This window comes from Diceros bicornis, chromosome 19, assembly GCF_020826845.1.
Source record: "Diceros bicornis minor isolate mBicDic1 chromosome 19, mDicBic1.mat.cur, whole genome shotgun sequence".
Classification (NCBI taxonomy): Eukaryota; Metazoa; Chordata; class Mammalia; order Perissodactyla; family Rhinocerotidae; genus Diceros; species Diceros bicornis.
The window spans coordinates 47,029,059-47,055,994 of record NC_080758.1 but is presented as its reverse complement, the minus strand read 5'-3'; the positions used below and the strand labels follow the sequence as shown (position 1 = coordinate 47,055,994).

Below are 26,936 nucleotides of genomic sequence, written 5' to 3'. Positions count from 1 at the left end.
GGCTATCATAAATCTCTATTTTATAATCAGCCTATTGTTTAGGCCATTAGAAGCTTGAAGTTTTGTGTTTAATAGAATTGACTGTTTTGCTTTAACCTTAACAATTATTGGTATATGTTTTAGGAGCCCTGACCATCTGCCAAACAGAATTACTCTAAATAAACTTTATTCCTTTGCCAGAAGAAAATTACGCAGAAGACCTTCTAATGAAAAAAAACTTTTCTCATTTAAGTAAGAAATGTCTCTGATAATTAGTTTAACTTTTGGTCCACATGTCTAAATAGATTCATGGTGGTTGTTCCAGAACTTATATGTACACTTATGGAAACACGTGTTATATTAATTAAAAAAAGGAAAAAAAGCATCTACTGTAGAGAATACAGTTAAATTCAATTTTTTAATTTGCAAACTGTGCACCTGTGACTAGTGCCATCTTGGGCTTGTTTCCATCTTGTGAGAGTTCTCAGTCACACTTTTATGTAGCTTGGCACTAAAAGGCTTCGTTCCTGCAGAGAGAACCTTATAAAGAATTTCTTGTGTCTTTTAAATACGATAAGTAATAACAAATAATTTTTAGAATTTTAACATTTATTAGTTTTGTCTTACAAATAAAATCCAAGGTGAATTTCCTGCTTTCGCCTCTGGGTGGCAGACTTGTCTGCACAACTCTCTGCTGTGTGGTTCTTGGGCCACCACTGAGCTTTGAAACTGTGGCAAGACCCAGGGCCCTGGCAGTATTATGCTGTGGCCTGGTCGTTTGACGAATGCTTTCCTAAATCTGACAGTATCAAAATCATGTCAGTAATGACTAATAAAGTGCTGAATTTGAAATAAACTCCAAGATGTTCCAGACGTACGAGTGCTTATAGTAATTGAAGACTTTTTTTAACTAAAAAAAAACTATTTGTAAAATAGATGTCTCGCAGATTTCCCTGTGTTCTGTTCATGTTCTTACAATCATGTAAAATCATGGTTTCATCTAATATGATAGCAAATTCATTACGTAAACAAATATAGTCATTTCTATATTTAAAAAATAGTAATTATAATACATATGTAAACATATATAATACAGAAGACAGAATTTTAAATGTAGTGCATTTCAAACCATTTCTAATATTGTTTGGACTAGTTTGAGCTATCCTAATAACTTAATAATTTTTTAAAAGTTATTTTATTGAGGTCATGTTGGCTTATAACATTGTGTAAATTTCAGGCGTACATTATTATATTTCTGTATAGACTGCATCATGTTCACCACCAACAGTTTAGTTTTTATTTGTCATTATACATATGTGCCCCTTTACCCCTTTCGCCCTGCCCCCACCCCCTTCTCCTCTGGTAACCACTAATCTGTTCTCCTTATCTATGTATTTGTCTTCCACATATGAGTGAAATCATACGGTATTTGTCTTTCTCTTTCTGACTTATTTTGCTTATCATAATATCCTCAAGGTCCGTCCATGTTGTCAGAAATGGCACGATTTTTTCTTTTTTTATGATTGAGTAGTATTCTTAATAATTTAATAGCTAAAATAATGACCGTATCAAGTAGTATTTCCCACAGTACATGTATAGTGTGAATTTATGGTTTACTAGTATGATTGAAAAAATGTTTTGAAATAGCTTTATTTTTCCTCGACAATGAATTTTTGAAAAATTGTTCCCGTTACTGACTTAGAAAATATTAGGATCATAAAGACTTTCAAAATAACTATAAATTATGAAGAAAATTTGAGTTGATTCATACAACTGCCCAGCCTGCCTGTGAAAGGGGTCTTCCTGTTGGCTTCCTCTGCCCACCTGCTTTATGTCTATTAGGGGGCAGAAGATCTTTGTTTCCCCAGCACCCATAGTGCCACTCTGTGCTGAGAACTTCATGATGTCCTCCCATTAATTCTTCTTTGCGATTCAGTTAGATAAATATCATGGCCCATTGCATAAATATCTGAGGTTCAAAAAATATTGAGAGCTTTGGCCCAATGCCACACATTAAAAAAGGCTGTGAGAATTCACAGATAGGCTTGGCTTATTCTACAGGGTATATCTTTACCATTGATTCACAGCTAACACGTCGGTCAAACAAACAGTCTTTGGTCATATTCCTCCCTTTTGTCTTGTTTCACCTGGGCTCTGGCCTGGTCCCGCTCCACTTCAGAATCCTCCTTATTGGAGTGCCCTCCCATCCCCAACCTGCAGATACCTTTCCATAGTTGCCTTCCAACTTAACCATCTTTCAGCTTCTTTTCTAAAGCTGTTCCTGGTGGTTCTTCGTTTTTCCTAATACTTAAGCAGCTTTTTCACCTCAGTCTTCCCAAAATATCTGGACATGAAAGGAGCTATGATTTGGATTTATTAAAAACAGTTCCTATTAATTTCATCATTATTTAAAACATATGGAAAGACCAATATGTGTGAAATGGAAAAGGACAGTTGAGGAAAGGAATTTTATTTTCATGTTTCTAAGAGCACATATCAAAGACTGGAAAGTTTTCTTTACTTAAAATAAGCAAACTATTTTTTAACAATGACTTACAGATTTAAGGTCTTAATGCAATCTGTCTGTTATACATCAAAGTTAAATTCTCTTTTAAATGCAAAGCTGACATTAATGCAAAATTATAGTTCCAAATTTGCACATATAAATTTTGGGAAATATAAGTCTTTGTCATTTTCTTCCATAACGTTATATTATCATGTTTTGTAATGTACCAAAAAAGCATGAGGCTCTCAGGTAGAGAAATATGTGTTGTTCTGCCCAGAGGTAGCCATCCACTGTAAATTCGAATCATAGCAGTATAAAGTCATGATTTAGTGTAATATAGTGTGATCTAGTGTAGCAGTTAAGAGCGTGGGCTTTAAGACAGCCTGTCTGAGCTCCAGTCTTGGCTATACCTCTTATCAGCCAAGTCATTTGACCTCACTATGCCTTGGTTCCCTTGTCTGTAAAATGCAGGTAAATTACACTGTCTACCTCAGAGGGTTGTTGAAGACTTTGAGGAGGTAAAACATGTAATGCACTCAATTTGAAGCCTGGACGTGACAGTCCCCAGTAAGCGTGAGCCCTTGTAAGGATACTGAAGAGAATGAGGAGGACGACAGCAACCTCTTGAGTAACCGAGTGTAATTTATTTTTCTGATAGCCTAAAATGTTAATTTTTTTCCTTCTCCATATATTTTCTTACTTTTGAACATAATGATTTGACTGGAAAATATAACTAGCTATTGTGGAATTTCAGAACATGTAGAGAAATAACCACTGCCATGCTGTGGGTCAGACATGAGTAATGAATGTTTATTTAGCCCTTTTGTGATTCAGAAATGTTTCTTGTGTGTCCTTGGCCCTTGGCTCACTTTCCACCTGCTCCTCACCCCACCCAGCGTGCCTTCTGTATGATGGAGGCTAGAAAACTGAACTCTGTGTGTCCCCAACTCCTTGCAGCTGCGTTGACATCAACCCAGGTTCCATCCAGCAGAGGCACCTATGTGGCGCTAACAAGCAGACATAGGGAGTGGTGGGCAGCAGCTGTCATGGAGGTTCTGCTCAGGCACCCGCTACGCAGGCAACAAGAGCAGGCAAGGGAGCCTCCGCTGGAACCGCTCTGTGGTGTGGCTCAGTGTTTCTGCTGCCACCTTGTTCCTGGCTATGGAGGGTTCATGCTTGGTTCCCTGGCACTTGTAGAAATTTTATAAGCCATCTAATGCCCTGATATAAATCCTTTTTCTCTTAATCTCAGAAGAGTGGATTCTGTTATCTGCAAGTAAGAACCTGACTTATAGACAGTGACTACTCTGCAAAGTGCTGTGCTCAGCGCTCGCGATACACGATCAACATTGGTTCATATTTCAGTTGCTAAATGCACTTGTAGCATTTTTTCCCCCTTAATTTTAGCCACTTATTTTGTAGCCAAGCATATTTAATTTGTTTTAGGAACATTTTTGCTTTCATTTAACTTTATATTTTAATGAACCTTTTGCCACACCAGTGTTAGAGAAAACATAATTTTAAACATATGTAGAGTAATATTCTATCATAGAAGTCTTAATAGTTCATGATTTTCTTAGCGGATGTTACAACCTCCTCTCTTGAGGTATATGATGGAATAATATAATAATAAACAAGCATTTGTAAAAAGATCCCAAGTGAGCATAAGACTCAGCAGTGAGCTATGAAATCAAGGTACAGGGATGATACTTGTAAATTGGCCATACCTGACTCTTTTAATAACCCCAGACGGCCTGTATCATGCAGTGATATGTAATAATTGCATCACCTTTTCTCAGACAAAGAATTGCTCTTTGCTGAAAATTTAAGCTTATAACTAGAATCATATATTGTTACATACAGATAAATTTATAAATGTATTTAAGGCTAAACATAAATGAGTATTCAGTTTCAGAAAAAGTGAAGATTTAAGATGACAAATTAGGGACCTTGTTTATCTCGTATCCAAGGAAATAATTCTAATGCATTGCTGAAGTGCTTATTCTGTACAGCAAGTGATTTTTACTAAGATTTGAAGTCATGAGATTTTAACTAAATGCTACCAGGATAAAGTGCATTTTTATAAATTTAAAGGTCCAACTGATATTTAAAGGATTAAATGATAACTTTGATGTGTATCAGTGGAGTCACTTTAGAAGGCTAACTTAAAAGCTTCATTTGAAAAATTTTTTTAAAAACTATAGGGTTGTACAGTGAGTAAAAATAGGACTAATTCCAGGCCTTATTCCTAAGATTTTTGAGAATGGGAAAATGTATCTTTCAAGACTTCAGGATATAGTCAACATTTGACTTGTATGGACGACGGGCCTCATATTGGGAGCTAAAAGACCTGGGAGCTAGATTCGGCTTTGTCACCCATGGGCCCTGGGACTCTTGCCTAACCACAAGTGGTCAAGTGAGTGAGTTAGACTAGAGGACTCTAGGGCCCCCTCCTTCTGAGCATTCTTGGATCCTCTGATTTATTTTTAGGTATTTTATTATTAGGGTCACATCATTCTTTTCTAAAACAGCAAAAGGTTCAATAATCTTTTCGTGTTGAATATTTTTCCTCACCATTGTAAAGACCTAGTCAGGTTCTGAGGGCATATCCAGTGGCATGATACACATAAATGAGTATCTGTAATCTCCATTAGCATGTGCAAAGGGCCAGATGAGTGATACACACATTATAGGAATTGAACTGTGTTGAATACCCTTCTAGCTAAGTTGGTTTGAAAGTAGCTCACAGAGGAGGTGGGATTTGAGCAGAACTTTCAAGGGTGGATGGGATTTAGACAGTAGGACAAGAAGCAGGATGAAATTTCACATGTCATATGTACAGACCTTCTCAGGCCATGTTCAAGGAACAGAGTGGTTTTAATTTAGTGCCAGATATATACATGGAAGTCATATGTGGACATGAATCTGGGCAGCACTGTAGAGAACCTTGATTCAGAGTCTTTTTCATCTCTTGGATAATGGGAAGCCCTTGAACGTTTTATAGCACAACACTCAACGTTCCCAAAAACCCTTTTAAGATGGATTATAATCAGGAGAGAATGATGACAACAAGCACAGAAAGGGAATTGTTGTAATATAGCCCAGGGGCAAAGTAATGGGGGCCTAACAAAGGCTGAGACACAGATGGGGTTTATGTGTGTAAATTTATATTTGTATATGTGTATATTTAGGTACATGTGTGCATGTATGTTTTGTGCATATATTTGTGTGTCTGTGTGTGTATGAAGTATTTTGAACAGGAAGTATGTAGTTCTGAGTGATAAGTGCCCTGAGAAGGTAGAACTTCCTGGCACAATTTCCGTTATCTCTCAGAGCAAAAGTCAATTCAGCAAACAAGAAGATGAACTGAGAAAAGGCAGGGGGCAAGGTAGGATGGGACCTGTCTCTTCACGATGGACATTGTAGCACAAGGGCAGGTTAAGCAAGTGTATGGAAGGTATCCTCAAAGAATTCTTGCCTGTTAGGAAGTAGAAATGCGTGGGAAAGATTTCCAGGCACATTCTCTCTCCACTTAAGAGAAAGTATTTTCTAACCCTGTTGGAATTCAAACAACTGATGTGCAAACTGTAAACTTTTTTTACAGTTATTAAACTGGAACTTCTAAAAGTCTCTGTTATTTTATGTTTTTGTTAGCCAATTATGTTACTATTTGTTCTAAAAGTAATTTGACACTTAAAAAATTCCTTTATTTTTCTAAAAATATAATTTTTATTAGTTTGAATTCACTTTATTCAAATTAATGGGATTTTACTGAATATAAGGGTTTACTACAGCAATAAACAAAACTTCCAAATTTGACTTAGGTTTGATGGAAGAATAATATTTACAAGGTTACGTGGTATATGTCAACCCTCTCCTGACTTGTATTGTTAAGTTAATAATAGTTCTTATTATGTGCTTATTGTAAAAATTAAGAGTAATAAAATGTAGGCTCTATCATAGAGTGTTATACCATCAAGTAACATTGGTTTCTGAGTATTTCCCATAAGATTTCATGAGAACGTACAAGCCATAGATTACTCAAGTTTTATCAAAGAAAATTTTATTATAACTTTGTTCAGCTATCAGTGGCCATGGAGTCTTAAGATAGATGACTGCACCAAAATAATATATGGGGTTTTTTTTTCTTTTTCTTTTACAGCTGTAAAGCCAATAATTTTCATTAAGCTATAGACCAAACCCACTTACACCTAAATAAGGAAAGTAGAAATATGTAGAAGGTAACAAATGGTGAAGGTTTCGGTTCTGAGGTTTAACACATGTGCAGTGAACTTGTTTCACAGCTTTAACAAGTGTAAGATGATAGCATGGGAGCCTGATCCAGAGAGGAAAAAGTTTACCTGGGAGCGCAGAAACTAGAGTTTTGTTTGATTTCTCTTTTTGAAGTTAAGATATAAAGACTTTCCGGGCCGGCCCGGTGCCGCAAGCGGTTGGGTGCGACACTCTGCTGCGGTGGCCCGGGGTTCGCTGGTTCGGATCCCGGGTGCACACTGATGCACCGCTTGTTGAGCCATGCTGTGGCAGGGTCCCATATAAAGTGGAGGAGGATGGGCGCAGATGTTGGCCCAGGGCCAGTCTTCCTCAGCAAAGAGAGGAGGATTGGCAGATGTTGGCTCAGGGCTGATCTTCCTCACAAAAAAAAAAAAAAAAGATACAAAGACTTTCTTTCGAGTAAATGCTATCAGTGAAGAATATGAATTATGTATATTTAGTCATAAGTGTTTAATAAGCACATGCTGTATGAAATAAATCAAAGCATAAAAATGCAATATAATAGCAACTCAGAATATGTGGAAAATTGAACCATTTGTTCTCACTAGTCCGTTACCATATGATACAGTGTGTAAGGTGGCCTACATTTTTCAGTAGAGAAAATGTTCTTTTGCCCTTCAGGTTTCTCTGAAAGGGGACTCTACTGTGGCCTCTCACAAGGCCCAAGTCACCAGCATCTTCCTTAACAGAATCTCTGGAATACATCTTATCTTTTTCCAGACAGAGTAGGCACTCAGTAAATGTGTTGATTGATAGAAAATTGAAGAAAAAAAGGAACACCTCCTTAAATCTGTGGGGAAGAATGCATGACCAAAGGAGCCAAGCTGAGCTGTTCTGGTTGAGACTTTGGCTCCAACTATCAATTTCAGAGCAGTCATTAACTTTCTCTAGTGATGAGGTGCACTGGCATCTAGTGGGTAGAGGCCAGGGATGTCATTAAACGTCCTACAACCACAACAAAGAATTTACAATCCAAAGTGTCAATAGTTCTGGGATTGAGAAACCCTGTCCTAGAAGAGAACCTGTGCAGATGACACTAGACTAGGAGAAGAGCCAGACAATATAAATTAAATGACAAAGCTCAGTAATCAATAAAAGTATGAAGGACTAGCTCTCTCAACTTTACCAAGGAAATTAAAGCATATAAAAATGTAACCAGGGAGATTTAAAGAGAGGTAAATGTTTTACATTGAACTATATGAAAATTGCCAATATTAGACTATTTTTCAGAAAAGAGGGGTGATTTCATATGGGTCAAGGTATTTTTAAAAATCAGTTTAAGAAATAAAACATGGTGTGATCTGATTAATTAAGAATTAACATGAAAAATATCTGAGGTATATTTTGTCCAGAAGCCCAATCTGAGTGAGTGGTGTGGCCTGCAGCCACATAGCCCGAGGCACTACAAGCCTGAATGGAGGCCAGGAGGGGACTCGAGGTGGCTCTGCTCCCCCCATGCCCGCTGCCCAAGTAGCTGAGAGGAAGAAGGATGGTGAGAGAACAGCTCGTATGGTAAAGAGTTGGCACGTGGGCACTGATCATTGCTTTCTTCAAATGTCTGGAGTCACGCCTGTAGAGAGGTGTCCATCAGGCTGCCTTCCCTCCAGAGCAGAGGACCGATGGTGGACTCCAGCTCACCACCAGAGACACTTTCTAGCCTAGTCTTCTGTTCAGACACGGCAGGTGATTGATTTGAGTTTTGTAAGCCTCTCAAGCTCTAAAGTATCTGTCCAAGGCTGTCTGGCCTGGCCACCTCACTTGCAGCCTGGGGAAAAGGGGTATCCACTTCAGAGCTTGAGCCGTGGCCTTGCACTTAAATCTCTGCGTCCTTGCATCAGTGACCACATAGCCTTCTCTGGCTTGAGCTTCTTGTTCTGTGAAACGGGGTCCTAGTGGCTCTCTTTGGGGCCTCGAAAAAGTGAGGACAATTGGGCCTTCGGACGGCACTGGTGCGGTCACTGCAGTAGGGATTCCCTGCTGTCTGGAACATCGCTGTTGACCTACAAGATCATCTTTTTCTATTTAGAACTCTGTGATGATTTGAAGAAAATTCACGTTTTTCTTTAGGCAGAGAAGAACTGAGAGATGGAGAGATGGCTTCTAGAGGCATGTCAAGTACTAAATTGTACATGGGGAGAGTGCTTTAAGTCCCATTTGAAAAGGAGTGAGTTTTGAATATAAGAGATTTTAAATCATGACCGTGGTTTATAATCCATAAAGGATAGGTTTGGATACAGGGAAATAATGTCAAGAAGAGCATTTTAAATTGCAAGTTTTGTGACTGTGAGAAAGTGCTCTCTTTGTGGGAAATAATTTTTTTTTGTCTGTTGATTTCATTTTAGTACATAACAATAAGTGGTAGTGTGGTAATTGCAGATTGTTGAGCTATTAATGCTATTTACTGGAACACATTTTAGAGAGAACATTGTTTTCTAAAGAAACAACAGTTTTTCTTTGGTTCTCCCATGGAAAAATATTCTTTGGTAGGTATTTGTGGGCCAGAGAAATTTTAGAGAAAGAACCTTTTAGTAATAAGACATTAACATAAAATACCTACCATTGTTTTCTGTACGGGAGTCTTGCGTTGAATGTGTGCAGCATGGACCTTTTGTCAAGACCCATTGCCTTCGTGTCACTTATTTGCTTCTCACTCCTGGGTCCCCATGAGTACTGGCTGGCCCCTGCAGGAACCCTATGCTCTTGGCCTGGCATCACTCTCACCTATGCATAGCTGTCCCCTACCCCTAAGAGGTCATTGCTAGAAGGCAGGAGCCATGCTTTATTCTGCCTCAGTCCCCTCACAGTGGCTGACAAGGCACCTTCAACCCAGTTAGCACTTGAGAAATTTGTCAACTTATCGTTAAATGTTTTTGTATGAAATTAGCAGAATGACTTGGCTTTCATTTCAGATTCTTTTTTAATGGGTGGATTTTAAATCAAATCTGTTTCAAGTCTTATTTTTCAGTTCATCCTAGAAAAATTAGTATTTTAATAAGATCATGATTAATAATGCTGCTATAATTTAATAAAAGCTCTGATGAATGAGGCTTTAGAATTTACAAAATGCTTTCAGATTGGTCCCCTTTGCCCCTTGTAAGAGCACTGTGTGGTAGCTTTCTTGCGTTTTCATTCCCATTTTACAGATGATGAAATTGCTGTTCAGGAGACAAAGTATCTGCCCAAGATCAAAGAGCAAATTAGTGGTATCTTTCAGGACTCTTATCTCCAGATCCCTCCTGTTCCTACTTTCTCGTTCTCCAAAACATTGCCTGAAAGCAACTTTGTTTAAACAAAAAAGAAAGTACTTTTTAAGCTCCTAAAATGAATTTCACTATGTGTAAGTTAAAGATGAAAATGTTAAACAGGTATTCCTAGAATTTGAACCAGTGAGCCATTTATTGACTCTTTAGAAGTCTATTAATTCTTCTGGATGTCTAATTCCTTACCTTTACGTCTTTCCTTCGTGCTGTGGCGGGATTCACGTGTAACGGGCTCTCCACCATAGGATGGGCAGGCCCGCTGATGTCTCAAGTTTGTCGAAACTTCTGCTTTGTTAGTGTTTCTGGCCTGAGGTTTCTGCAGAAGCAGGTTGACAGAGCTGGCTCCCTTTGGGTTTTTTTTCTCAAATTTCAGCCTTTTTGGGAGCTCTTTGTCCAAACACAAATTAAATTACAAAAGAGAAGAAGAAGTTGTAATTCTGTTTCCGAAACAGAAACTAAAAACGTTACCTATTGGGACTGCTCTGTGTATCTCATCCAGACCTCCATCGCGCGTTGGTGGGATGGTGTATAGACTCCCAGAATTAGATGACCACCAGATTGCCCTCTTTTTCTTTTTTTACAGAACACAAAAATGTTGAAAACTTCAATTTTGCTCGTAGGTGCAGGGAGAATAATTTTACGTATAAGGAAACAAACTATAGAGCATGCAGTTTGTGTTATCCTAGAATGAAAAGAATGAATATAATCATATTCCAAAATTTATTTCTTTTCTGGTATGAGAAGGCACCAGAAGACATGGGAAGCTCCAACAGAAATAGTTTTACCTCTTTAACCTGCTCCTGGTCATAGTCTAGGAAACAGCCCAGCAGAACTCAGCACCACCAAGCAGCTCACTCTCATCCAAACCTGAGGACCAGGTTCCGGATTCTAGCAAGTGAGAAGGAAACAGTTTTAAATGCATTGGATGCTAGTCTTGAACAGCATCAGAAGTCCTGTCTTGAGCAGAGTTGAGGTTCCAGGTAAACGAACACACAAATAGTGTATGTTCTCTGGTGTTCATTTTGAGGGAAAAATAAGAGTCCTGATTTCTCATTGGAATCCTGGGAAATTTCTTGGTATTTTCCTGTAGAATCCTAACCACCACCTCCCACGGCCATGCCTAAACGCACGCGCGCGCGCGCGCGCGCGCACACACACACACACACACACACACACACACACACACACACACACAGACTTTCTCTCTAGCAGTTTCCTGAGAATACTTTGGTGGGAGCCTCAGGGGTTTTTTTGAAGATAGCATTTTATGACCCAGTTCCCACATGTGATAATATTTCTATGAGAGTAAGAGTTATATGTTATTTTGGAAGCACATTTTTAAGCCGTGGCAGTCATTTATTGACTTCACTTGAAAGTATAGCTTTAAAAAGTATTATTTGCATTTTTAAGTGATTATTAGGAAAAGTGAATGAGATGAAAGAATAATTTACACTTCAGAGCTAAGTAACATCCTCAAAATGGTGCTGTGTTCTATATATGAGGCCGTTATTCACAAATGTCAAATAGTGCTTCATTGACCCTGAGTTAACACTTCTCTTCCTGTAAGGAAGAGGAGCATGCTTGGGTTTGTGTCCAAACCTTGGGGCAATTTCTGGCCGTGATTGATATCCTGCTTCGTGTCTATAAAATGAAAAAACTGAATGATGATCTCTTATATTTTCTCTAAGTTTTCATGGTTCCAAAGAAAGAAATTAAATACCCTTGTTACCCACATTCATTAGAGATGTATTTTTCCTGCTAAGTTTCTGACCTTCATTCTAAGGTAACACAAGTGTGCAGTTGGATCCTAATCTGGATTCCAGCATGAGAGTGAGATGGTTATTCTGCTTGGCATCACTGGTGATGTTGATTAAACATTCACTGCACTTTGCAGCCACTGTATTAGGCAGCACTTAAGTGTGTTAAACCTATGGTTTCATCCAAGATTTTCTTTTCAGTATTCTAAGAAGAATGTATTTCTAACTGATGCATTCCTGAGACAGGATGAACAATAAACCTGGGGACAGTGTGGCTGCCTGTCTCTTTAGTACCTGTATTAATTACATGTGTGCGTATTTTACTCATTGTGGTAATTCCTACCTTAATGATATCACTTGCATGGTTGATTATGCACCGTAAGCACATTTCTAGCCATCCTGTTATCTGTGATGGCAGTGACTCTTTGCTTTTGCTTCTGCTCCAGAACATTGTAAAAGCACTAGAGGAGTGAGGTGGAGGAGAGAGTGGAGAGACTTGATACACTTTAGCCTCTTCTGAAACGAGCAGCTGGTTGCCAAGGGAAAAGCAGATTTTAGTATCCTCCTATCCGTCCCCATCTGCCCCACTCCCCAGCCCCTTGTAAATTCTTGGCATGTACAAATGCCTTTCTGCGTAAACTTGTCCCTGAGCTTTGGCCCATCAGGTTTGATCCTCTTTCAGAGTTCTCTGAGAGTACTTTACACACACGTGAGTCTGATGAAGCCTCGACACTCCCACTGTCAGCACTTGCCAGCAGTAACGCGTTGAAGCCCTCATTTGCTGAAGTCTCATTGTGAGTAGTTAATAACTGCTCTGGAGCATCTGCATCAACCTCATTAAGCCAGCCTGTTGTACAAACTGTAATGTTGTGGATTTGAGGCTTATCAGGGTCACGACTAAGACAGTCATTATATAGTCAGGCCATGGCGTCTTCAAGGCATGATTGCTGCAGCTGGTAAGTCACTTCTCCCTATGACCCTCCAACAATTTCCCTCATCTTATGATATCATAAATGTGCCAGAATTTCCTAATAGGTTTGCCATCTCCCTGTCAGTCTCCCAAGTGAGCTGAGAAATGCCCGTTACAGGAAGCATACGTGAAAGCAGCCCCTCGTGATCTGTGGGCTGCAAGCAGGGTGTTGTATTGGTTGAAGTGAAGGGGCTTTATGTTTTGTTCACACTGCTGTGGACTTGGGGCTGAGAGGATGACCCGATTTGTGTGACTAAGTTCTTTCTCAGAGTCTCTTGTTTCCGAGTACCTTGAGCATCCTCAATGGAAGGCACTAATTCGCTGATCTCCAAAACTATTTTGAGGAAAGGTTGCTCTGAGTTTGGATGCCACATCATAGGTTCTGGCTTTCTTCCTACCAAAGAAACAACAAGCATTTCCATTTTAAACTTCCACGTTCTCCCTAAGATCAGGAACAACACAAGGATGGCCATTCTCACTGCTTCTGTTTAACGGTGTACAGGAGATTCTAGCCAGGGCAGTTAGGTAAGAAAATGACATAAAATGCATCCAGACTGGAAAGAAAAAAGGAAAGCTATCTATATTCACAGATAACATAGTCTTGTATAGAGAAAACCCTAAAGAATCCACACACCAAAAAAAACTCTATTAGAATAAATAAATGAATTCAACCAAGTTGCAGGATACAAGATCTATATACAAAAATCAACTGTATTTTTATATGCCACAATATACAATTTGAAAATGAAATTAGGAAAACAGTTCCATTTACAGTAGCATCAGAAAGAACAAAATATAACCAAGGAAGTATAAGATGTGTGCACTGAAAACTATAAAACCTTTCTATAAGAAATTAAAGACTTAAATAAATGAGAAAATATCCCATATTCCGGGGTTGAAATACTTAATATTGTTAAGATGGCCATACTCCCCAAATTGATCTACAAATTCAACATAACCCCTATCAAAATCCCAATGATATTTTTCACAGAAATGGAAAAGCTGATCCTAAAATTCACATGCAATTGCAGGGGACCTCAAATAGCCAAAACAATCTTGAAAAAGAACAAAGAGGACTCACAGTTCTCTATATCGAAACTTACTACAAAGCTACAGTAATCTAAACAGCATGGTACTGGTAAAAGAGTCGACATAGAGATCAATAGGATAGACTTGAGAGTCCGGAAATAAACCCATACATTTATGGTCAACTGATTTTCAACAAGAGTGCCAAGACAATTCAGTTGGGAAAAAATCTCTTCAACAAGTGGTTCTGGGACAACTGGATATCTATATGCAAAAGGATGAAGTTGGATTCTTACCTCATGCTGTATACAAAAAGTAACTCAAAATGGATCCAAGACCTAAATGTAAGAGCTAAAACAATAAAACTCTCAGAAGAAAAGATAGGAGTAAATTGTTGTGACCTTGGATTTTGCAATGAATTCTTAAAAATGACACCAAACAACAAAATAAAAAAATGAATAAATTTTACTTAATCAAAATAAAAATCTTTTGTGCATCAAAGGACACTATCAAGCCAGCGAAAAGACAGTCCACAAGATGGTAGAAAATATTTGCAAATCATATATCTGATAAAAGTCTAGTGCTCAGAATATGTAAAGAAGTTTTACAACTTAACAACAAAAAGACAAACAGCCCAATTTAAAAATGGGTGAAGGACTTTGACATTTCTCCAAAGAAGATATAATAATGGCCAACAAACACATGAAAAAATGTTCAACATTGTTAGTCACCAGGGAACTACAAATCCAAGCCACTGTGAAATACCACTTCATACTCAGTAAGATGACTATAATAATAATTTAAGAAAAAATAGAAAATGTTGAAAAGGAAGTAGAGAAATTGGAAACTTCATACATTATTGGTGAGAATGTAAAATGGTAAGGCCACTATGGAAAACAGTTTGACCGTTCCTCAAAAGTTAAACATAGAATTACCATATGAACCAGCAATTCCACTCCTAGGTATATACCCCAAAGAATTGATGACAGGTATTCAAATGAAAACTTGTACACAGATTTTCATAGTAGTACCATTCATAATCACCAAAAGGTAGAAACAACCTAACTGTCCATCAAATGATGAAAGGATAAACAAAATGTGATATATCAATAAAATGGAATATTATTTGGTCATAAAAAGGAATAAAGTATTGCTACAAGCTGCAACAGGATGAACCTGGAAACATGCTGAGTGAAAGAAGCCAGATACAAAACACCACGCGTTGTATGACTCCATATTCTGAAATGTCCAGGGTAGATATGTTCACAGAGAAAGTAGGTTAGTGGCTGCCTGGTGGAAGGGGAATAGAGGATGCATGCCAATGGGTAGAGACTTTCATTGAGGGGTAATGAGAATGTTCTCAGGTTGTGGTCATAGTGCACAATTTTAGTATACTAAAAACTACTGAGTTGTGCACTTTAGAGGGTGAATTTTATTACATGTAAATTATATCTCAATAACGCTCTTACAAACAACAAAAAGAAAAAGAAGCGGTTAAGACAGGCTGGTGACATATCAACTCCAGTATAAAGTTCATTTAGTGTTTCTTAAAATCAGTCAATCAGTCTCCCACTTTTCCTGAAGCAGTCAAACAGTCTTCATCGGTTTAAAGGCTAGCAGAGTTTTTTTCCTACAGATGAGGGATTAATTGCAAAGCAATCATAAAAAATATTCACGACTCTTCCTTCAGGGCTTGAAGATTGGAGCAACTTTGCTGCCATCTGCCCCCTTGCTCTGTCACTCTTGAGATTCTGATTCCGTGCGTATAGAGCAGCTCCTGTGACCATCAGAAGTTTGTTTTCCGTTTCTCACTCCCTTCTCCTTTGCATGCTACTGTCAAGGAAACTCAGTGTCTTCTCCATAGCATTTTTTGTGGTGAGAAGTACTAGATGATTTTGTTTTTCAAGCCACAGAACCCAGTTACTCTGTCCTGTCATATTTCTCCTGGCCTTGGTAACGTAGTTACAACCAGAGAAGTCACATTTGTCCAGCACTTACAAAAATCTCTGCTTTTTCTCCAAACAGATTATACCGTACTTGGCCTTTTTAGCAGATAATGTATAGCACATATCACATATTCCTTGGCTCAGATCTTGAAAGTAATTTTTAGCTACGTCCTGCTATATTTTTATTTCCAGTGACTTTTCTGGAAGCACAATGCTGGTGACATGATCTGCTGTGCTTTTTTTAAAGGCCATAATCATAAAGGCTTTATTTTTATCCACAAAAATCCTACCTGACAATGTCAAGCATGAAGAGGCCAGGTAGCAGCTTGTGGTGTATCAAAGATGTCTGTGCACAGAGCTGAAGCAGCCAGGACCCACTAGCACAAGCAAGAGGACCAGGCCTTGGGACTTTGAGGGCTTTTCAGATCTGTTCTGGTAACTAAAACTTTTTTGTCACTCAGCATTTCTGAGCTTTGCCAATAAGGCAATAATTAATACAAATCTGTCCCCGAGCAAGGTACTGCAGGATTGTGGATGCATTTTAATTATTAAAGCTTAAATTATATCCAAGTTTGGTGTTAAAAGTATCCCTTTGCATTCTAATTTTTTGATAATAATTCCACTTGAGTGTGGAATGAATTGTACCTTTTTACTAACCACATTAATGGGATAACCAGATCTGAATGCTCTCCGTTTCACCAAGTAGAAGCGCTTCCTATAGAATTTTCTGATAAAGGATAGGTATCTTCTGTGAAAAATAGTGAAGTCGTTAATTGTGTGGTGTTATAGTTTTCTTAAAGTAAAAAGTTAAAAGAGGAGTTCAATGATTTTACATACACAGATTTTATTTCTTAACAATTTGTTTGGCCTCCTGGAAGGTCTGAGTGACTTTAGGTGGAATAACCGGATCTGTTTGCTCCTGAGGAGCAGGCGTGAGTCTGCTAAGGAAAGGCAGGGAGACAGATGGCCAGCTATTGTGTTACAACCATCATCTGCTGGGCCGTGAGCAAATATTAAGTGAATAATATATACGTAATTGGTATGAAAGTACAGTTGCAACATTTCTAATTCCATTTGAAGGATGGCTACTTCTTGAACATTTGTATTTCAAAGAATACTATATTGAAATGTTTTTGTTTACAGGGTTAATCCATTTTTAACAGCTTTAAAGTGAACATTTTCCCCCATTTTTGACACCACTGTGCAATATTTTGAATTGAAATGGCCTGTAATGGCCCTTTTTTTTATTTTCCATAACAACACGAGCTCTAAATTATAGCTGTGCAATTATGTAAACAATGGAAATGCTTCCAAAATGAATCCTTCCTTTTAAATTTTCATTTTGTGTAATTGTTGGAAGGTTTGGAGCCATAATAAACAAAATTATTTTACACATTCATCGTTCTAAAGGTCAATTATAAGAGAACTAAAGAAACAGTATGCAAAATGAATAAACCAATTTCTATTGCCATCACCATATGTTTTTCTTATCACTTATGGTTTTTCCAGTTATTGTGTACATAGCATTCAATTAAAGCGATTCATTTACCAGCCTGAATGCAGTTTGTGTTTATAGAACTGTGCTTTGGAGGAGAGGAAACAACATGGCTCTATTTGAATTACCTGATTTTTGTAAGATCGGTGATAAGAGACAGATGTTCCTACTAGTTACTTTCTCATAAACCTGAATCTTTTGATAAGCTGCAAATTCACAATTATCATCTTACAATCTAGTTTTCACACTCAGTGTAACATGTGTGTGGACTTTTAACCAAAATCAAGAGAAAAATACTAGTTTGGTGGTCTGTTCACTATATTACAACATTTTGCAGAATGAATTTTGTTTCCTTTGAACAAAAGCATGTGAAAGAGTTTTGTCTGTGCTTTGTGCTAGCCAATTTTCAAGAATAAACTGAATTCTTATTTTAGAGCCCGTTTTTCATTGAGCTTATTGGTTTAGCTTATTGCTTTTAGTCTGTTTAGAGTGTGGAAAAGAAACTAATTTTTGCTACTAGACTCACTTGTTTGGGGTAAATTCTAGAACTCTTTAGAAGAGTGGAACCTAGAAAATGTAAAAAGATCATTTTCCTGTTTTTATTTCATCATTTGCCTTATAAATTCTATGCACTTTGGCTAATTGCTGTAATGCTTTGCTTAAGGATGTTATTTGAGAGCTTTAATTTCTAGAGTTTTTTAATTTCTGGAATAATGTAATCAGGCTTATTTGTGCCACCTTTAAAATATTTTAAATGCCCTTTTGTATATCAGCAAAATAATAGTTCACTAAATTCTAAGTAAACCTACAAAGTAAATTCTAGAAAGTAAAATTCTTCGGAATCCTCCGAATTTGAAAAAAAATTTTTTGCTTGTCACTCTGATTATTTCTGTATGGCTCTTTTCAGTTTACAAAGGCAAGCGTTCACACCCACTATTCCACTAGACACAACTCTGTAAGAGGGAATTACCCCATTTTGTGAAAGAGGAATGTGAAGCTCTAGGCATGACATGATCTGCCCACAGTCACGTACTCTAGGCCTTGAACCCAAGCCTCGTGGTCCCAGTTCTAGAGTTCTTTTCACCACACCCGAGTTTGAGTACAGAGGCGTTTCCCACTGGTGGTCACAATGGAGGCAGCACTGAATAGCATCTGATCACATGGTGGGAATAATGGCCCCTTTCCTTCTTTCGGCCGGTGCTCATGACTCTCTCAGGCAGACAGGCTGGAGCAGGTACAGAACTTCTGTCACACCAACCTGAGGATGCAAACTGCCCTTTTTAACAAGGGCAGCCTCCATTAGACAATGATATTTAGCAAAACTTCAGTAGCCTTGGTTTACCGTTATTGTATTGATTTAAGGGTTTTCTATTTATGACACGGGTTACATGCTTTCCAGAATAATCTTATTTAAGTTCAAAAAAGTGAGTTGCTTTGAAAAACAGACAAATAATGTTCACTTTGGACGTGGATATGACAGAAAGCATGAGGGCTGTACATGAATAATTGATATTTGAGAAGAACTGTCCTGTCCTATCTATATAGAAAGTCTTGGAGACTGTGAAGAAAGTTTCAGAGTCTCAAGAATTTTATTTTTCCAAAGATTCCAGTTATGACTGTGATCTTAATGTATTGAGGAGAAGGTGGAAGAAGGATTCTACTAGAAAAGAGAGGAGCACTTTGTGGATGTCCCTCTATTGGGAACATGCAACTGCTCTCTTTGGAGCAGCACATAGTTATTCCTGATTTTAAAATGTTATCACAAAGATAATCTTTGGGTTGTTCCATTGCAGTGTGGATGAGCAAAATAAGCAGGCATATGGCCATAATTTGGCTGACTGGCCATATATTTCCCTCTTTAACCCCCACATTAACCTTACCCTCGTGCTGTCTTTGGCAACAGCGGCACAGGCCCCATTCTCCTCAGGGCTCTGTCTTACGTGGGTGGCAGGGTAGGGTAGGCTAGCCATCTGTTATTTTGCCCTCTCTTCCCAATCTTCTTGCCCATAGAAACAGGCTCTGTTGAAGTGACTGGCTGAGATCCAGAGGTGGGGAGCTGTGTGACTTGATCTCGGCTACACACATCTCTGCTGTCTTGAGCATCAATGGCAACTTAGTAATTTTTTGTGAAGGCCCCATTTACAGATCATTGCCTTTACACATGTGAATCTTATGAAGCAAAATGGATTTCATTTACAAATTCTGGCTTTAGCTTGTTAAAGGATTTAGTGTATAATTCGTATAAACTTATCACAGAAAAACTTTTTTTTAATTAAAACTCTAAATTCCAGTGGTGAAATGGCTTATTTAAGTATGTGCTAAAGATTTTAAAAATCTACAGAGTTCAAGGCTTAGTTCCTCATCTCAACAGATGGAATTAACACAAACATAACCAAGTTAACATTATGGTTGTTTGCATTATTAATCTTCAAATGCATGGCATTCTGCTACCTTGCTAGCCAGGTTTGCACAAATCCTTTCATTGCAGCATATGTCAACAGAAATGTGCTTCCATCTGCTGCCGGATAGCTTGATGCCTGATACTCCGAGACAAGGCCCCGTACAATGCGTACCTCTGTGAGTAATTACAGGTGTGTGGTGAGGAGCCCAGGGCATTAATCAGAGGCTTAATTATGAAAAAGGTGGATCTTTTGTTCCACTCTCGGAGCATGAGTTTACCACACACTTTCTAAACTGCAGCATCCATCTGCTCAGCCCCTTAGAATGTTTGCCTTGGCTGATACGGACCCTAAAGTGTATCAAAGGACGTGATTAAAGCAGGTTTAAACATTAACTTGGAAGAAGCATGGTTCGGGTTTCTCTTTCCTTTCTTCCTTCCTTCCTTTTATCTGTCTGTCTATTTATCTATCATTTATTTTTGGTATAGGAAAAGTCTGCTGAAATGCTAACTTTAAATTAGTACTTGCTAAACTGTTTACCATATATGAGCTCTAATAGAGTAAGCATTGTACAGTCATTTTAAGGATATAAACAGCGTGATTTGTAGAAACTAAATGAGGAAAAAAATAAGTCTTAGGAAAAAATGTTTTGTGAACACATAAAAATTCTCTTTTAAGATTACAAGTTGTTAAATGAGGTTATTTTTATTATGAAGAAATTAACATGTTAGAATTTAGCATGTTGTTACTACTTTGCTCTAATTTAATCAAATTAAATCGGGATTATTTTAAAGGATTTTTCAAATAGCCACACTGAAATCTGAGAAAAGAAACCAGACTTTTTTGCATTTTGCTTTTTCCTCGTATTTTGAGACTAACTATGGGTTGTATAACTACAAGTCACGTAACTAGAGTACCTCAGTAGGTTTGATTAATGTGCATGGCCTAGAACTGCATAAAAGAAATTCGTCATTTTCTTACTAATCCCCCTTGCTCACACACTCGCACAGATGGCTTCAGAGATGTGGCCTGGCCATGGATGGCATGAACGCTGTCCAGTAGTGGAGCCCTGGCCTGCCACAGGGTGGAATGGAGTTACTGCCTCAGAACAAAGCTGGTGGGCAGGGGCCAGCCAGCCACCCACCGGTGAAAGGCGATTATAGACACCAGAACACCAGGTGTCTGGGCAGTTGATGGTTTTCTCACTGCACCCTGTGCAAAAGGGGACTGCTACACTTTATACTTGTACCTCACAGTCACACTCAGAGTCACACCGGCTGCCTGACCTTAGAGTGTGACCAGTCACATCACCCATTGGTTTAGCCCATGGAATTAACCCAAAGAGTGAAAATTCCTATCTCTGTCTACTTTAAGGTTTTTTAATGTAACAGTATGCTTTAACTTTTGAAAATTGAAAGTTATAGATGTTTGAAGGTTTTATTTATGCATCTACCTCAACACTCCTATAGCTTGTCTAAGAAGCTCACCTTTAGGTGGGTGGAAGAGGGAAGAAGTGTCTAGTCCCAATGCCATGATTTAGATTTTGGACAAGTCATTTTATAGTTTGGTGTCACTATTGTCTTACCTATAAAATGGGTACATTAGCCTTTGGACTAACTCATCTCCCAGTACCCCTTCCACTGAAAAATTTCTGTAATCTCTGTTCTCTTAGATTATCATACAGTGGTCATATGTACAGATGAGCTGACTACTTTGGAATTTTGGTCTTGAAAATTACTCTTGTGTTTTTTTATCTTCCCTTTTAGGATATCTTAAATACCATTATAAGGCACTGTCCACCCCGCTTTTTCTCCCTGGGTTTGCCTGGCTTCTCAATGCTGGTGGGGGACTTCATCACTGCCGCTGCCAGGGTCCTCAGTACAGACATGCTGGCGGTGAGTATGACAATGCTCAGCATCCAAACTCCCAGGAGACTTCCCAATCGCTAACAAGGTTCAGATTTCTCCACTCCTAACAGGTGTTGACTCATTAGTGCAATGTGAAACTGGGCTCTCGGGTAGATGCCCTGGCAGCTGATGTGTGAAATTATAGGATAAGATGACACACTGGTATTGGAAAGGCGTTTCATCAGAAGGCCAGAGTGTGAGAAATCATATCCTCACTAATATTTCAGTACATTTACACAGTCAGAAGCAGGACTTGTCTCTTAAAATCTTATTAGCATTTTCTAGTAAATGGTGATACAGCCATAGATGTTTGTAGTAAAGAGAGAATTTTAAGTGTACATTATCGATAAGGTTTTCTTTTTATTATTGTCTTAGTTATTATAAGTCTAGTAGAAAATTTTCTTACAATGTTAGAACACTAAAATTTTAACCAGAAAATGAATATATATATTTTCTTATTAATGAGCAATAAAACTCTGGCAGAATTCTTATACCAAAAAATTAGAAGCGAGTAGTCTAAATGAGTATTAAGGGCTATAAAAAAATTTATTTGCAATCTCCACATTTATATCCACTATTAGGGCAATGTCTTAATGCCTTTTGAGAATACTCTTATACATTTAAATGTAAAGGGCCTTTCACATTTGTGTTCTGTACAACTGTTATCTGTTCAGGCTCATTTTTTTTTTCCTCTTCAAATGGTATAAATAAAATTAGCTTTACTGTTTGCCAAGGACTTGTATTGAAATCAATATGAGTATCTAACTACCTAAATTTTTTTGACACATTGTTACTTTTTCATTCTCCTTATTTTCTTAGTGCAGGGTATATTCAAACTCTAACCCTGGATTTTAAATTAAATTGTTTTTTAATACTTTGTATAGCTGGTATTTCATGTTGATATTTTCATGCTTTCACTTTTTCTTATAAGAATAAATTAAAAAACAAAGGGAAGGGAAAAGGAGCAAAAGGGAAAGATGAGAGAAGAAAAGAAAGGTAGAAGAAAAATGTTGAATTTGTTCAACTGTTTTTTTGTAAAGACTATGACAACTTTTGTACTTCATTATTTCTGAAAAAGATTTTAGGATAATCATCATCAAAGAACCTTCAAATTTATTTTTAACCATTCAAACCAGCATTGAAAAAACTTACAGGATACAGGAAGGAAAATCGTACTTCTTTATTGAAATTTTCTTTACTTGCCATGAGAGTTTCCTGTAAAAATGTTGGCGCCTTTTCTAGAGATAATATCATGCATGGTGGTCATTCTCTGTGAAAATTTATCTTTTAGCTACATGAGCTGTTAAAGTAGCCTTCTGAAACATTTTTTAAAAGGGGGGGGGCAGCCCGGTGGCACAAGCAGTTGGGTGCGCATGCTCCGCTGCGGGCCGCCCGGGGTTTGCCGGCTCGGATCCTGGGCACGCACCAACACACCGCTTGGCAAGCCATGCTGTGGCAGCGTCCCATATAAAGTAGAGGAAGATAGGCATGGATGTTAGACCAGGGCCAGTCTTCCTCAGCAAAAAGAGGAGGATTGGCAGATGTTAGCTCAGGGCCGATCTTCCTCACAAAAAAAAAAAAAAAAGAGTGAGAGAGAGAAAATATGAAAATGTGAATGTAAGAGTTACATAAAGGAACGGTAACTCTTTGAATTAGTTTGAATTACTCTTAGTTTAAACTTGAGGTTTAAAATTGTAGGGGAACTGGTGAGAGGTGTTTGGATGGGGCATACCTGCTCAGTCAAAATTTTTGGTTAAGACAAGTTAATTACAAGTTTGAAGCGCCCCTTCTATATAGATCTGCCCTGCTGAGGCAAGGAGGGAAAGAGAAATGCATATACAAGTCACCAAAATGTGGGTGGAAACTTGTGCTCAGCAAACATTTGTAATAGCCAAAAACTAGAACCAATCCAGATGTCCATCAACAATAGAACAGATAAATTATGGTGTGCACATAAAATAGAATATTACATATAATTCCTTTCCCATTCTTGACCCTGTAGCTCCATACAGTCAGATCAGACCTGGGTTCAGTCCCATCGTTGCTTTGCACTGTCCTTGGACAGCTATCTATCCTTGGGCAATATGCTTAAGCATGTGGGCCTCATTTTCCTGTCTGTTAATTGGGGCTCACCATAGGCTGAGTGCTTAGGCAAAAAAAAAAAAATTACCTAGATTTGCTACATTCTTTGAATAAAGCTGTGTAACAACTCTTTATTTTATTTGAGAGCTAATATTTTGCATCCAATTGTTATATAGTCGAGCATTCAATCCAAAAGTCTACAGTGCAAGTTAAGTCACACACTACACAATAGTTCAAGACCACTCAGGGAAAAGAACCCCAACAAAGTCTAAACCAAGACTGTCTAGTAGGTAAAGGGCAGCAGTTAGTGAGGACTGACAAAGCAAGGTGTGTTTCTGGAAACATTTACTGTGGACCTACTGTGTGCCAGGACCTGTCCTAGATGAGTATGACAGGGTCCCTACCCTCAAGGAATCAGATGTGTAAACTAGTGTTAATCTTTGCACATAAGTTTCTAACAGCCACAGTAGAATCACATCCAGAACCCAGAGGAGCACCAATATAGGAATAGTTAATTCTGCTTGGTGAGAGGTGGAGGGGAAGACACACACTAGAAAAGTCTTCATGGAAGAAGTGATGCTGAAGCAGAAAATGGTGAGCAGGGTTCACTCAGTAAGTAATGACAGGAACGGCCACTCCTTATCTCAAGGCAGTATTTATTGAGCATCCAGTGGGGTAGAGAAGTGATAAAGACTGTCTAACCCCCTGCCCTCGTGGGGGACATAAACGTTAAATGAATATATAACATATCAAGAAGTGATGAATGCAAAGAAAAAACCCAAAGCAGGGATGCTGGAGAACACGAGGTGGAATGACACAAGGTCCTGAATTTGCTTTAAAATATTGAAAGTGGAAACGTTTAAGTGAATATTTAATGTTGAAGTAAAAAAATGAAAAGGAGATAGATGAGACAAGAGTGCTAAAATCATGAATCCAGGTGTTGGATGCCGTAAATGGATATAACTTTCTCTCTACTTTTATGTCTAAAGATTTTCTTAACATAAAAATAAAGAAAAGTAAAGGCAGCAGGTGAGAGGACGGATGGATGGAGGTCAGGTAGCGTTACACAGAACTACAGAACTCTGAGGGAAGGTGGAGCTTGTCAGTGTGAGAAGCCTCCTGGACCCCCAAGTGGAGATGTCAAACAAGCAGTTGGATCTACAAGTCTGGACTTCAGGAGGGAAGTCTGGGCTAAAGAGATATTTTGGGAGTCAGCAACATGTAGGAGGCTTTTAAATCCATGGATCTGGATATCCCTTGGGAGTGAGTATAGATCTGAGAGAAGAGGGAAAAGAACTGTGCTCAGCATCCCAGTTTAGATCCTGAGGGAAATGAGAAGTTCCAGCACAGAGACCGTCACATCTCCTTGAGAACCAAGAAAGGTGTCCCAGAGGCCAAAAGATTAAAGTGTTCCCAGGTACAAGAGAGCCATCAGCTGCATCCAGTGCTCCTGAAGCGTCAGGTGAGATAAGGCCAGGATGGTGACCATTGTGCTTTGCATTGTGGACGTCATGTAACAAGAAACTCTTTACTCACTGACTGACTTCGGCAAATCTTAACATTTTGCTGTAGTAGTTTCAAATCTTTATATTTAAAAAATGAAATAAAACATTGAAAATATAGTGACTTCATCCCTGATGCCATTGCCCTGTTTGGAGCTGTCATAACTCTTGCCTAGACTATACATCAGTGACTGCCTGATACTCTTCTCTCCCTGAGAACATCCATTCGCACCACACTCCTCCTCGGATTAGGAGTCTGACGGCATCACTCCTCAGGCAGGATGAGATGAGGACTGTGCCATGTGGCCTGTAGGTCCTTCCAAGGCGGCCCCAGTGCTTTCTCAGACTGCTCCTGCTATAGCTCTCCCAGTCCCTGCATGTACACTCACATGTTCTCTGGGCTCTGTGCATGTGGTACCTTTTACAGTTCCATGGGTGCCCTGGGTGCCTTTGTCTTTTCCATTCCCACTGCCTGCATCGTGCCTCTTGCCTCCTCAACTTACTCTCTAGCTCTCCACCTGCCTGGCTGACTCCTACTCTGCCAGGTGACTCTTAGCAGCAGTCTGTTTTAGTGTTTCCTAACCATCTGAGCACAAAAAATCATTGCACAAATCATTGTTCCCATAGAATGTCTCTCTCTGTGTTTTATACTGTCTGTTATTTGCCTGGGTGCTGATGAGAACTAAGCTAGGTAAAAAATGAATGTACTGGGCTCTCATGATATCCCCAGTATGTGGCTCTCATAGCACATGCTCCGTTGAATTGCACGTAACTGTTATTTGCCTCTTCTCCCCACCCCCCACATACCAGCTGTGTGGTATCCTGAGGAAGGGAAGCTGTCTTTCATTTCGTACCCCAAGTGCTTAACAGTACAGGCCTGGTGTAGACCCTGGAGTTCGATGGGGTCAGTTCAAATCAGAGTCTGTCCCTTGAAAAGCTACTTAATTTCTCTGAGCCTCAGTTTTCTCACCTGTAAAACGGAAATGATACTAGTATCTACTTCATTGGCTTGTTGAGGGCATTCTGTGAGGAAGTGCTTGTACAGCACTTGGAACAGTGCCTAGCACAGAGTGAAAACTCCATAAGTGTTAGGTGCCATTGTTGTAATTATTACATATAGTAGATAGAGGGATGGATGGACAGGTGGGTGGGTGGATGGATAACATTCCTTTGTAGTCCTAGTGCCTGTCCCCATTCTTGGATAATCATAGCTACTAGTAAGTGGTGGCTGAATTGAAATCTAGTGAAATGCATCCTTTAATATATACCTAATTCCAGCAATGGACAAACAAGTGATTTTGTATCTCACTAGATGTCAGACACTATGTTATTTTGCAAAGGAGTCCTTGATGAAACACGAAATTTGATAGCTGGTCTCTTCTCTCCTTCTCTGCCTTCTGACAATTAGCCCCAACCCCTCTTCCTTATAAATTTTCATTAACTGTCTTTACAGCAAAAACAATGTTAAGTTGATATCACTTACCCCGCTTTGTCAAGAACATTGACTAAAAAAAAAAAAAAGGTAAAACAGTCATGACTGAGTCACTTGGCTTTTCTGACTTTGAATGAATCTACAGACCAGTTTTCACAATGCTTGTTTATATCCAAGTATAGTGATCTTTTCCATTCCTTGGAAATTTGCTTTTTTCATTTAGGAAAACCTCTCTTGCTTAAATATTCACCTCGGGGAAAATAACCAGGCATATTTTGATATTTCTTATCTAGGATAAAATAATTATAAAGATTCCCTCTCAAAATCAGGAAAAAGTAAAACACGTTGTTGCTTATCTAAAGTTTGTAACTTACAAAAAGGA

The 26,936-nt window shown here is 38.6% G+C and overlaps 1 protein-coding gene across 9 annotated transcripts in view; it reads left to right on the top strand.

Annotated features, from left to right (window-relative positions):
• RALGAPA2 (Ral GTPase activating protein catalytic subunit alpha 2) overlaps nucleotides 1–26,936 on the top strand; it is a 334,286-nt gene that overhangs the window by 157,488 nt on the left and 149,862 nt on the right. For 8 of the 9 annotated variants that reach the window (XM_058563323.1, XM_058563325.1, XM_058563319.1 and 5 more), the window contains one exon: nucleotides 21,398–21,526. The exons of the other annotated variant lie outside the window; for it this stretch is intronic. In XM_058563323.1, the coding sequence (XP_058419306.1) occupies nucleotides 21,398–21,526 (129 nt within the window). The remainder of the gene's footprint in view (nucleotides 1–21,397; nucleotides 21,527–26,936) is intronic. 9 annotated transcript variants of the gene reach the window in all.